Source organism: Taudactylus pleione, unplaced genomic scaffold, assembly GCF_031769625.1.
Source record: "Taudactylus pleione unplaced genomic scaffold, aTauple2 ptg000913l, whole genome shotgun sequence".
NCBI lineage: Eukaryota > Metazoa > Chordata > Amphibia > Anura > Myobatrachidae > Taudactylus > Taudactylus pleione.
The window spans coordinates 1,180,592-1,192,676 of NW_028285314.1; the positions used below are offsets into that span (position 1 = coordinate 1,180,592).

At 46.9% G+C, this 12,085-nt stretch overlaps 1 protein-coding gene across 6 annotated transcripts in view; it reads left to right on the forward strand.

The window, feature by feature from the left end:
• The window catches only part of PLD2 (phospholipase D2), an 86,439-nt gene extending 74,809 nt beyond the window's left edge, over positions 1–11,630 (forward strand). For all 6 annotated transcript variants that reach the window (XM_088459511.1, XM_088459509.1, XM_088459515.1 and 3 more), the window contains exons 20-25: positions 2,590–2,703; positions 4,091–4,140; positions 4,430–4,567; positions 4,693–4,846; positions 7,764–7,881; positions 10,441–11,630. In XM_088459511.1, the coding sequence (XP_088315637.1) occupies positions 2,590–2,703; positions 4,091–4,140; positions 4,430–4,567; positions 4,693–4,846; positions 7,764–7,881; positions 10,441–10,665 (799 nt within the window). In that variant the 3' untranslated portion in view covers positions 10,666–11,630. The remainder of the gene's footprint in view (positions 1–2,589; positions 2,704–4,090; positions 4,141–4,429; positions 4,568–4,692; positions 4,847–7,763; positions 7,882–10,440) is intronic.
• The last annotated feature ends 455 nt before the right edge of the window (positions 11,631–12,085 follow it).

Consider the following 12,085-nt stretch of genomic DNA (forward strand, 5'->3'; position numbering starts at 1 on the left):
ACAGAGTGAAAAGTGATAAGGTGCCAGCCAATCAGCTCCCAACTGTCATTTTTCAAACACAGCCTGTGAGATGGCAGCTAGGAGCTGATTGGCTGGCACCTTATCACTTTCTTATCACTTTTCACTCTGTCTCCTAACACTGCTTAGTAGACCCCTAAATCTCTAGTGCTGCAGTATATAGTGCTGGAGGTATTTTGGTTCTTGTTATATAAATAGTTTTCCTCCTCTAGTTTTCTATTTATGTGTTTTAGTGTGTGTGTGTTAGTTTTAGTGTGTGTGTTTAATAGATAACCCTTAATAGGGGTCTATGGGGCAGATGTATGAAGCTCTGGAAAGTGATGGAGTGACAAATGACCAGCCACTCAGCTCCTAAAGCTGGGTACACACTGACAGATACATTGGCCAATCAATTGATCGCCCAATATATCTGCTGTACTGATATATGCTGGACTTTTGGACTATGCTTTATAACACTAATGCATTCCAGACCGTAGTCACTAATCCTTTTTAAAAGCGAGCTTCATTGGTTTATTGTCCCAAAGGGACCAAAATAGGTGATTGTCCTCCTTTTTTTTATATCAGTTTTTTTTGTTTTTGTTTTAATCTATTTTTTGATACTGTGGATCCACATTAATTTTGTTATGTAAATGTTTTACATTATATATGTGTCCCTTCCTATTTGATTAAAATATTGATTAAGCAGCGCTACCTCGGTAGAAGGATTTCTTTATTTCTAAATTTGTATATTTGTGTATTGATGGACAGATATGTCTGCAGACCTATCTGTCCATCGGCAAGTGTGTCCGCCCGTACACACACAGCGGCAGCCACGGGGAGGGGGGCAGAACCCGCCCACCGGCCGCCAGGTCCCGGCCGCCGGAAACCGGGGGCACAAGCAGATGATGGCCGTTCAGTGTGTATGAACGACCACCATCTGCAGATATATCGGTCAGGTGTGTACCCACCATAACTGCCATGTTACAGGCTGTGTTTGAAAAATGACAGTTGGGAGCTGATTGGTTGGTACTTTATCACTCTCCACTTTATCACTTCCCAGAGCTTCATACAGCTGCCCTGTGTACTTGGAGAGCGTATAAAGTAGCAACTAATCAACTCCTAACTTGTTTTTTTAAACACACCCTGTAACAATGGCAGTTAGGTGCTGATTGGTTGGTACTTTATCTCTTTCCAAGACTTAAAGCCGTATTCAATTGCAGACGTCATTTCGCCAGTTGAAGACTTTCCGCCCAAATCAATTGCAATGACTTTTCTCCTAAGCGGAAAGTCAATGTATTCAGATAGGCGAAAAAAAATCGCCTCTGAATGGAGGTGGAGAAAAGTGCAGTTTTGGGGTGCAAAGTTGCGGGAACCCCCGTGCAGTGTTGGGACAGTCCCCCAAAGGTAAACTGCGTCATAAAAAGTTATAAAAAACCTTTCGAACACCCCAAAAAAGTGCTGTCGTTTTGGGGGCGAAAAAGTGCAAAGTTGGGGGACAAACTAAAAAAACTAGCGAAATTAACTCCAGGGGGTCCCCATGTATGCACCAGGTGTTAATTTCTTTGCAGCTGGATTTGCCATGATTTTTAAAACTTCACTTTAGCAACTTTTAAATATGCTAGCCCCCATTTTCAGGTACCCCAAATTTGCTGGGACTAGTTTTTTTGATGGAAAAATATTGCTAAATGCTATTCCCCACCCCATATGCAAATACGCTAATTAGCACCTATTGAGACCATTTAAGTACCCCAAATACCTTCAGCAGGGCTATTCGGGGGTATCCATACTGATCCCCCATGCCATCTTTTCGGGGGTGTCAGGCTGATTTCCCCAAAAGTGACAGCACTTTTCGCCTGTTTGAGTTTCGCCGGGTCCCATTTTCGCGTCCCTTGGAATGGAATAGGGAAAAAAGCGGCCGCGCACGCGATACTCTTCCCGGACCCAAAACCAGCGATGTAGGCGGAAAGTGCACCAGGCGAAAAGTCTGTGATTTTTTTTCCCGGCAGTTAAATATGCCCCTTAGAGCGGTATCCAATTTGTTCGGCTGCTAATTGATCCCCGCGATTCCCGTTTTTTTTGCCGACTGTCCGTGATTTTCACCAATATTTTTTTTCACCCTGTCCTATTATTTTGGTCGAAATAATAGGATATTTCTCCCGAAAACACATAGGTCCACGATCTTATCGCGGCTACTATATGTTTTCGCCTTTTTTTTTTTTAGGGTGAAAAAACGGCACTTATCATGGATTATTTAAGTGCCGGCGTCGGGCCAACTTCACGACTAATTGGATAGCCCCGGGCAAGGTAATTAGCTGCGGTAATTTACCGTGGCTATATGGGGTTTGGTACAATTTTTTTCCCCACTAGCCAGCTCTTTGTAATTGAATCCTGCTGTTTCCTATGACTCTTAACTTTACTGATCGCGTATTTTTAGATGTTTCATTACAAAATGTATCATTTCATTTTAGGATTATTTGGGCGCTATCCGGGAGCTGGCAGACCAGTGCTGGTCTTTGTAGTGCCTGGGTCTGTGTGTTGGGGTGCGGTATGTCACACTGGCGTTATACACTGACGATCTATCTGTTTTTGCAGGGAGGGCGCAAATTTCCGGGTCTTCATTGTGATCCCTCTGCTGCCTGGATTCGAGGGGAATATTGAATTGGGGGGAGGAAACTCCATCCAGGCCATATTGCACTACACTTACAGGTAACCCCACGTTCCAGACTGTGTGTCTCTCTTTTCCTCTTTTCTTTTTCTTTCTCTCTTTTTCTCTTTCTCTCTCTTTCTCTTTCTCTTTCTCTTCTCTCTCTCTCTCTCTCTCTCTCTCTCTTTCTCTCTTTCTCTCTCTCTCTCTCTCTCTCTCTTTTTCTCTCGCTCTCTCTCTTTTTCTCTCGCTCTCTCTCTTTTTCTCTCGCTCTCTTTTTCTCTCTCTCGCTCTCTTTTTCTCTCTCTCTTTTTCTCTCACTCGATCTCTCTCTCTCTCTCTCGAATGGGAGCATAAGGGAAGCGGTTGTGAAGGGAAGAAAAGAAAAGATCAAACAACAGATAAATAACATGCAGATACTTACATTGTAATGCAACAATGGGGAGAGCGAGTAGTATGATATGTAGCAATGTATAAAGTATGACCAGATATACACAGCCCATATCATTGAGATGATGGAAGGGAGGGGAAGAGGAAATATACGAGGGAAGTTCTGTAGATTAGTCTCGGTGAGTCTGTGGGGCTCCATAATGATCAGCCCATGGGGACCGTATGTTAACAGATTTATGTGAGGAAGGTGTACCGGAGATATATTCCATGCGATAAACTTGCCAGACTCTCCACTGATAATAAACAACAGTAAGCTGGGGGTGGGGGTTCCAATACTGGGCAGTATGTAAAATGCATGTAATGAGTTTCCGGATAGGTTTGAGTGTGCCCAGAATGTCACGGAATCAATAGGAGAGGTTCAATCAGGTGGTGTACATTGGCCCTGAAGAAACAGGATTACCACCCATGGGACTGAGTACCCGCGGACCAACAGGCCCACCAGCAGAGCGGGAGCAAGGTGCCATTCATAGTACACTGTTAGGGCATTCTCGTGGATTTTAATGCAAATCGAGCACTCGGAAACCACATTTTAACCCATTGCTCAGGGTCAGTGGTGTCGCCCATGTCCTGCTGCCACTTAAGTTCACGAGGCTTTGAGTGGGTGGTTGTAAGACCTAAGTAAATGCGGTTGTAAAACCTAGGTAAATGCTGGAGGGTTTAAATTAGACCTATTTTTTAGTAGAGTTTTTCTTCTTTTTGCATGCAAAGGAGACTTCCAACGAGAAGTTCTAAATAGGCCATAAATTGTGTCTTTTATGTCTGCGTCCTGCTTATAACATTGGTATTAAGTCGCCATTATTGCTGTCTGTGCTTGTACACCGCTGGTAAAATTTCCACCGGCGACCATAGGTTTTATATTCCTACGGTTAGGACCATTGACTCTGCTTTTTGCTTTCTCCATTTTGAAAACGACCTGTAGTTAATTCTTTGAAAGACGTGTTTTCTAAAAGACTATTTTAATGGGTTCGGTGTGTAACTCTAATCCCACTTCTCTTACAGTTCGATTTGTCGCGGGGACAATTCTATCATCTCTCGTCTGAAGGAGGAAAGTAAGTGTGGTTATGGGGGTTACATTACACCCTGTGGGTGGTGGAGATATTGGGTGACGAGGATCCAGCATTCAGCCAATCGGTGCACACACAAATAATGACACCGCTGAGACATGATGCAAAAAACGCCTTTTGTCCCAGGTCCTTGTGCACCGATTAGCTGAAGTTTTTAGGCCAGAAAATGGTCTCATTGTCTGATGGGTGACCTTTGGGAAGAAGATGGAGATGGTTCAGTGTTATCTCTGCCCAGTCCATTGTGTTTCCAACTGTTATCTATTTATTTTTGTAGTGGGCGACAACTGGCGTCGACACCTCTCGGTGTGTGGTCTGCGAACGTACGGAGACATGCCAGATGGGTCTCTAGTCACGGAGCTCGTTTACATACACAGCAAGCTGCTAATTGTGGATGACAGAATTGTTATAATTGGTATGTTCTGTGGGAAGCTTTGATATGTGCGATACATGGACCTCTAAGATTGGCCACATTTTGTTTGTATGCCGTTGTGCAATGCAGTGTGAGTGTGACCAGCTCCATTTTGTTTGCTAATGAAGGTTCGGCTAACATCAATGACCGGAGCATGCTGGGAAAGCGGGACAGCGAGCTGGCTGTTATGGTGGAAGATACAGAATTTGTACTGTCTGTGATGGATGAGAAGCCGTACCAGGCCGGAAAGTTCTCACTCAGCCTCCGCATGGACTGCTTCAAGTGAGATATTACCTCCATGTTCCCTCATACTACAATATCACCCATATTCTACTTTTCCACCACTACACCATCCTCCTCCACCACAGACTACTACATCACCATCTCCCGTACCATCCTCCTCCACCACAGACTACTACATCACCATCTCCCGTACCATCCTTCTCCACCACACACTACTACTACATCACCATCTCCCATACCATCCTCCTCCACCACACACTGCATCCATCTCCCATACCTTCCTCCTCTAACTACAAACTACTACATCATTACCATCTCCCATACCATCCTTCTCCACCACACACTACTACATCATCACCATCTCTCATACCATCCTCCTCCACCACACACTACTACTGCATCACCATCTCCCATACCATCCTCCTCCACCACATACTACATCATCATCTCCCATACCATCCTCCTCCACCACACACTCCTACATCTTCACCATCTCCCGTATCATCCTTCTCCACCCCACACCACTACATCATCACCATCTCCCATACCATCCTCCTCCACCACACACTACAACATCATCATCTCCCATACCATCCGCCTCCACCACACACTACTACATCACCATCTCCCATACCATCCTCCTCCACCACACACTACAACATCATCATCTCCCATACCATCCTCCTCCACCACACACTACAACATCATCATCTCCCATACCATCCTCCTCCACCACACACTACAACATCATCATCTCCCATACCATCCTCCTCCACCACATACTACTACATCTTCACCATCTCCCGTATCATCCTTCTCCACCCCACACCACTACATCATCACCATCTCCCATACCATCCTCCTCCACCACACACTACAACATCATCATCTCCCATACCATCCGCCTCCACCACACACTACAACATCATCATCTCCCATACCATCCTCCTCCACCACACACTACAACATCATCATCTCCCATACCATCCTCCTCCACCACACACTACAACATCATCATCTCCCATACCATCCTCCTCCACCACACACTACAACATCATCATCTCCCATACCATCCTCCTCCACCACACACTACTACATCACCATCTCCCGTACCATCCTCCTCCACCACATACTACATCACCATCCCCCCATACCATCCTCCTCCACCACACACTACACCCATCTCCCATACCATCCTCCTCCACCACACACTACATCACCATCCTCCTCCACCACACACATCACCATCCCCCATACCATCCTCCTCCACCACATACTACATCCATCTCCCATACCATCCTCCTCCACCACACACTACATCATCACCATCTCCTATACCATCCTCCTCCACTACACACTACATCATCATCTCCCATACCATCCTCCTCCACCACACACTACATCCATCTCCCATACCATCCTCCTCCACCACACACTACATCCATCTCCCATACCATCCTCCTCCACCACACACTACAACATCATCATCTCCCATACCATCCTCCTCCACCACACACTACAACATCATCATCTCCCATACCATCCTCCTCCACCACACACTACTACATCATCATCTCCCATACCATCCTCCTCCACCACACACTACTACATCACCATCTGCCGTACCATCCTCCTCCACCACATACTACTACATCACCATCTCCCATACCGTCCTCCTCCACCACACACTACTACATCATCATCTCCCATACCATCCTCCTCCACCACACACTACATCCATCTCCCATACCATCCTCCTCCACCGCACACTACATCACCATCCTCCTCCACACACTACATCACCATCCTCCTCCACCACACACATCACCATCCCCCATACCATCCTCCTCCACCACATACTACATCCATCTCCCGTACCATCCTCCTCCACCACACACTACATCATCACCATCTCCTATACCATCCTCCTCCACTACACACTACATCACCATCTCCCATACCATCCTCCTCCACCACACACTACATCCATCTCCTATACCATCCTCCTCCACCACACACTACATCCATCTCCCATACCATCCTCCTCCACCACACACTACAACATCATCATCTCCCATACCATCCTCCTCCACCACACACTACTACATCACCATCTGCCGTACCATCCTCCTCCACCACATACTACTACATCACCATCTCCCATACCGTCCTCCTCCACCACACACTACATCACCATCCCCCCATACCATCCTCCTCCACCTCACACTACATCCATCTCCCATACCGTCCTCCTCCACCACACACTACATCACCATCCTCCTCCACACACTACATCACCATCCTCCTCCACCACACACATCACCATCCCCCATACCATCCTCCTCCACCACATACTACATCCATCTCCCGTACCATCCTCCTCCACCACACACTACATCATCACCATCTCCTATACCATCCTCCTCCACTACACACTACAACATCATCATCTCCCATACCATCCTCCTCCACCACACACTACTACATCACCATCTGCCGTACCATCCTCCTCCACCACACACTACTACATCACCATCTGCCGTACCATCCTCCTCCACCACACACTACATCCATCTCCCATACCATCCTCCTCCACCACACACTACATCCATCTCCCATACCATCCTCCTCCACCACACACTACTACATCACCATCTCCCATACCATCCTCCTCCACCACACACTACATCACCATCCCCCCATACCATCCTCCTCCACCACACACTACTACATCACCATCTGCCGTACCATCCTCCTCCACCACATACTACTACATCACCATCTCCCATACCGTCCTTCTCCACCACACACTACATCATCATCTCCCATACCATCCTCCTCCACCACACACTACTACATCACCATCTCCCATACCATCCTTCTCCACCACACACTACTACATCTTGTACTAACCCTTTCCCTATGTTTCACTATTTGACCCGCTCTCTCGTTACAGCACAGTTCTGGGTGCTCTCACCTCTCCGTGTCTCGATGTCTCCGATCCAGTTTCTGATCAGTTCTTTAATGAAGTTTGGAATCAGACGGCTCTAAACAATGCAGCTCTGTATGATCAGGTATCAGTGTTTTATCCATTCATTTGATCCAGGGGGTCACGAGAGCCTTGTGCTTTTTTCCAGGGCTCTGCACAGGCCACTCACATCATAGCGCAGCAGGGCCAGCCGTGTAATGCAGTGCAGTACTTTATCGCCACCTTCCCCGGACACCAGAGCAGGGTAAAAGCTGCCGGCATGGGTGGGACTGGATGAGACGTGTGATCAGTGACACCCCACAGACTGGCCCTTGCTGTGCTGTCAGAGTCAGGACAGTTGTCGGACTGTGTCCCTCCCCCCCTATTTCTTATTGCATCTTTCACTACAGGTTCTGTTTGGTTGGATCTTGCAATGTTTGGGGCCTATTTGGTACTAGTCACCTCCTGGAAAGCTGGTCAACAAGCGAGCACACACTCCCTCCCCTGACAATTACTCCTAAGCCCCTACATTTAATAAACTGTCCTCCTTTCCCCAAACTAGCCACTAAGTCATTTACATTTAATAAATCGGCCTATTTTCCCCCAGCTAGCCCCATGATTCAATGACTAGCCCCCTCATTTACGTCTCCTGCATTGCATTAAGCTGGGTACACACCTGCCGTATTTCAGCGCAATATATTGTTACATACTTAATTTAAGTACACCGCATCGTCCCTGCAGCACATCTGATGGGACCGTGCAGCCACACACTAAACGATGAATTGTGTGTACACACTACATGATGGCCGTGCAGGGTGGGCACAGGTACCGTGATTGAGCGACAAATCGTGCAGTGTGTACCCAGCTGTAGCCCCTACTATATAATAATGCCCCCACCAATCTCACACTATATTAATACCCACCACATTTAGGGCCGTATTCAATTAGAAGCGAAAAGTCAGTTTCCGCGATACTTTATCGCCGATGTCATTTTCGACGGTTTCAACTTCAATTCCAAATACTTTTCGCCTAGGCGGAAAGTCAATACAATGGAGCCTGCGAAAATGTTTCGCCTATGAATAGCCGGCAGGAAAAAAGTGCAAAATTGGGGTTTTGGGGTGCAAACGTGGGGAAACCACCCAGCACCCTTTGGACAGCTCCCAAAAGGTAAGCTGTAAAAACAAAATTTCAAAAATAATTAAGAACACCCCAAAAAAGTACTTTAATTTTGGGGCCGAAAAAAACAAAACAAAAGGTGGGGTACAAAGTTCAAAACTAGAGAAATTGACTCCAGGGGGTCCCCAAGTTTGCCCCAGATGTTTTTATGATTGCAGGTGGTTGCGTCAGGTGGATTTTTCACGTTTTTTTACAACGTCACATTAGCAACTTAAAACTATGCTTGTACCCATTTTCATGTACCCCAAATTTGATGGGACCAGTTATTTTCTCTAAAAAAAAAAAAAACACCCTCCAAAATACTATTCTTGACCACTTTTTAAAACACGCAAAATGGCACCTATTGAGAACATTTAAAGTGGACAAATACCTTCCTCAGGGCTATTCTGGGGTACCGATAGTGATCCCCCATGTCAGAGCATCTTTAGGGGGGTGTCAGGCTGATTTCCCCAAAACTGACAGAACTTTTCGCCGATTTCAATTTCGCCGGGTCCCGTTTTCGCTGTTTTGGAATTGAATACGGGGATAAGTGGGGATAAGCACGATACTTTTTCGCACCCAAAACCAGCGATGATGGCGAAAAGTCCGGCAACTGACTTTTCGCTACTAATTGAATACGGCCCTTAATAGAGACCTCATATTAACTTACTCTCGTCTCTCCTGTAAATGCATTACATTAATACCCCCACGTTCCACTGATTGTCCTCACACTACAGAAATAGTCCCCATCAGCAGTAACATTACACTAATACCCTACGTTACATTAGCCATATTACATAAACTTTATAGCCCCCCTCCACTATATGACCGTAATAGCCAACCACCGCAATTATTATTTTATTAATTATGATCACTGTACAGCCCTGTAGACAGTTTGTGGCGCCGCGTAAATAAGAACATAATGACATAAATGTTCCATAATTACATTGGATAACCGTAAACCCAATAATAGGACAGTGTAGGGGAAAGAGGTCTAGAGGGTACGATAGAGACGCCCTACGGGCGAGATGTATTATTGATGGCGTTTGTAATCTGATCATTATCGCACACCATTGCCTACTTAGCCGCTGTTATCTCTACCGGAATCCTTCATGGGAAAACTTGCCGGGACAGCTCTGCGCTGCCCAGCTGTCCCTGCCACGTCATCACTTCTGGGGTTATGACACCGCTGATGGAATGCGCTGTGTGGCCGTCGGGCTTCGCACGTGCGGTAGTGACCAATCTCCGAGAGGGATCCTTTGTATTGCGGGAGAGCCAGGGGTAGAGGGGCTGCCGGCTGTTGATGAGGGTGGATATTAGAAGTCGGTGTGTTTGGCGAGAGGGCAGCGTAGTAGGAGGAGCAGATGCAGTCAGTGTATTGCGGGATAATCTCCCTGTGCATGACGCGTTTGATTATATTGTAAAAGCAGGTGACCGCACAATATAGTCTCAATTTTTCCCACCGACCCCTCCCTAATTTTGTCATGTTCTTTTCTCCCCTTCCCTCAAGGTGTTCCGCTGCCTTCCCACCAATGCCGTGCCGAATCACCGCGTGCGCCAGGTGTATACAGCCGTATCCCATTTGGCCAGCACCGACCCCAGCCTCTCCAGAGATATGCTAGCCAGGGTCAGGGGCCACCTGGTTGAGTTCCCATTGCACTTCCTCTCTGAGGAGTGGCTGCTACCGCCTCTGAGTTCTAAGGAAGGCGTTATACCCACAGAGGTCTGGACGTGACCCAAGAAAAAGACTAAACGCCAGCTCATCCGGGCGTCTCCGATCACCAGAATAAAGTGGGCATAGGACGTCTTCCAGAACGGTCAGCTGCTGCCCGTCCCCCACAGCCAGCATTCCATGGGAAAATCGTGTCACTCACCGTGTGTCCTGCGCAAATCACGCACACTATAATGTCGGATCCCAGTTCTATATACACACACACTGTATGCTGTGCTAATTACACACACACACTAACCTTATGTAATAGCCACTTTATACCTTTATTGTATCCTATACTAATACCACCTATAAATATACACTCTCCTGTCCTAACCCCAGGTCTGTAGACACGTACGCACATGCACTGTCCTGTCTGACCCCAGGTGTACTGTACAAACACACACATACACGGTATACTGTACTAATCCAGCTCCATATACACACACGTCCATATAGACACAATCCACATCCTTAGCATGTTCAAGTCCAGACAATGATGGTCTCAGATCCACCCCCACCCCCCTCTCTCTCTCACTTCCCGTTATGCTTGTGATATGCACACGGGGTATCGGGCACAGCTGTACATATAAAGTTGCCCTCTACCGCCAATCCTTTACCGCAGCTGGAGAACGGGGGCCGGGAGGTTACGGAGGGTGAGAGAGGAAAAAGCTATTTCTTTTTTCAGTGGAGGAAGAAAACACCTCCCAGAGAGTATAACCACCCAGCCGCCCCCGGGATCTCGCTGTTCCCACTAATCGCAGTGTTTACAGAGCCGCTTTTGTTTTGTTTTTTTTACAGTCAAAATGGTAAAAACCTCATATTACACTATAACGAGCTCACAATGCAATAAACACTTGTAGCTTCCATTATATTTGTCTTCCAGAGATCTGCATGTCGTGTTCTCACCTTTACACACTAATAATGACTGATTTACGTTATGGGAATGACTGGAGCTTGTGATGCCAATAAAGATTATATCTATTTTATCTCTTGTATGTAACGTGGTGTTGTCGTCAGCCTCTGTACCGGAGGACCTGACACTTCAACCTGCAGAGGAGGCTTTATGCGCTGGCCAGGGCCGGATTAGCGCCACATGGGGTTGAGTATGATCAAGGGCCTATTGTGAAAATTGGAGGAGCTGTGATCAGTGCTGTGTGGGTGTGGCCAGTGCTGTGTGGGGGTGGCCAGTGCTGTGTGGGGGTGGCTAGTGCGATATAGGTGTCTACACCCCCTACACAAAATTGCTTCATTTTGTGAGGAAAATAGAGGTTACAGTTTTAATAGTTATGGTTTACGGCCGTCCATGTGGGCGGCTGGTCACTATGATGCTGTCATGATGATGGCCTGTTTTTATGTGGAGGCCAGGAGCTGGAGTCCCATCCGCCCCATGGTTAATTTGGCCCCAATGTCCAGGAACCGTTCTGACCTGTACGAGGGTTGC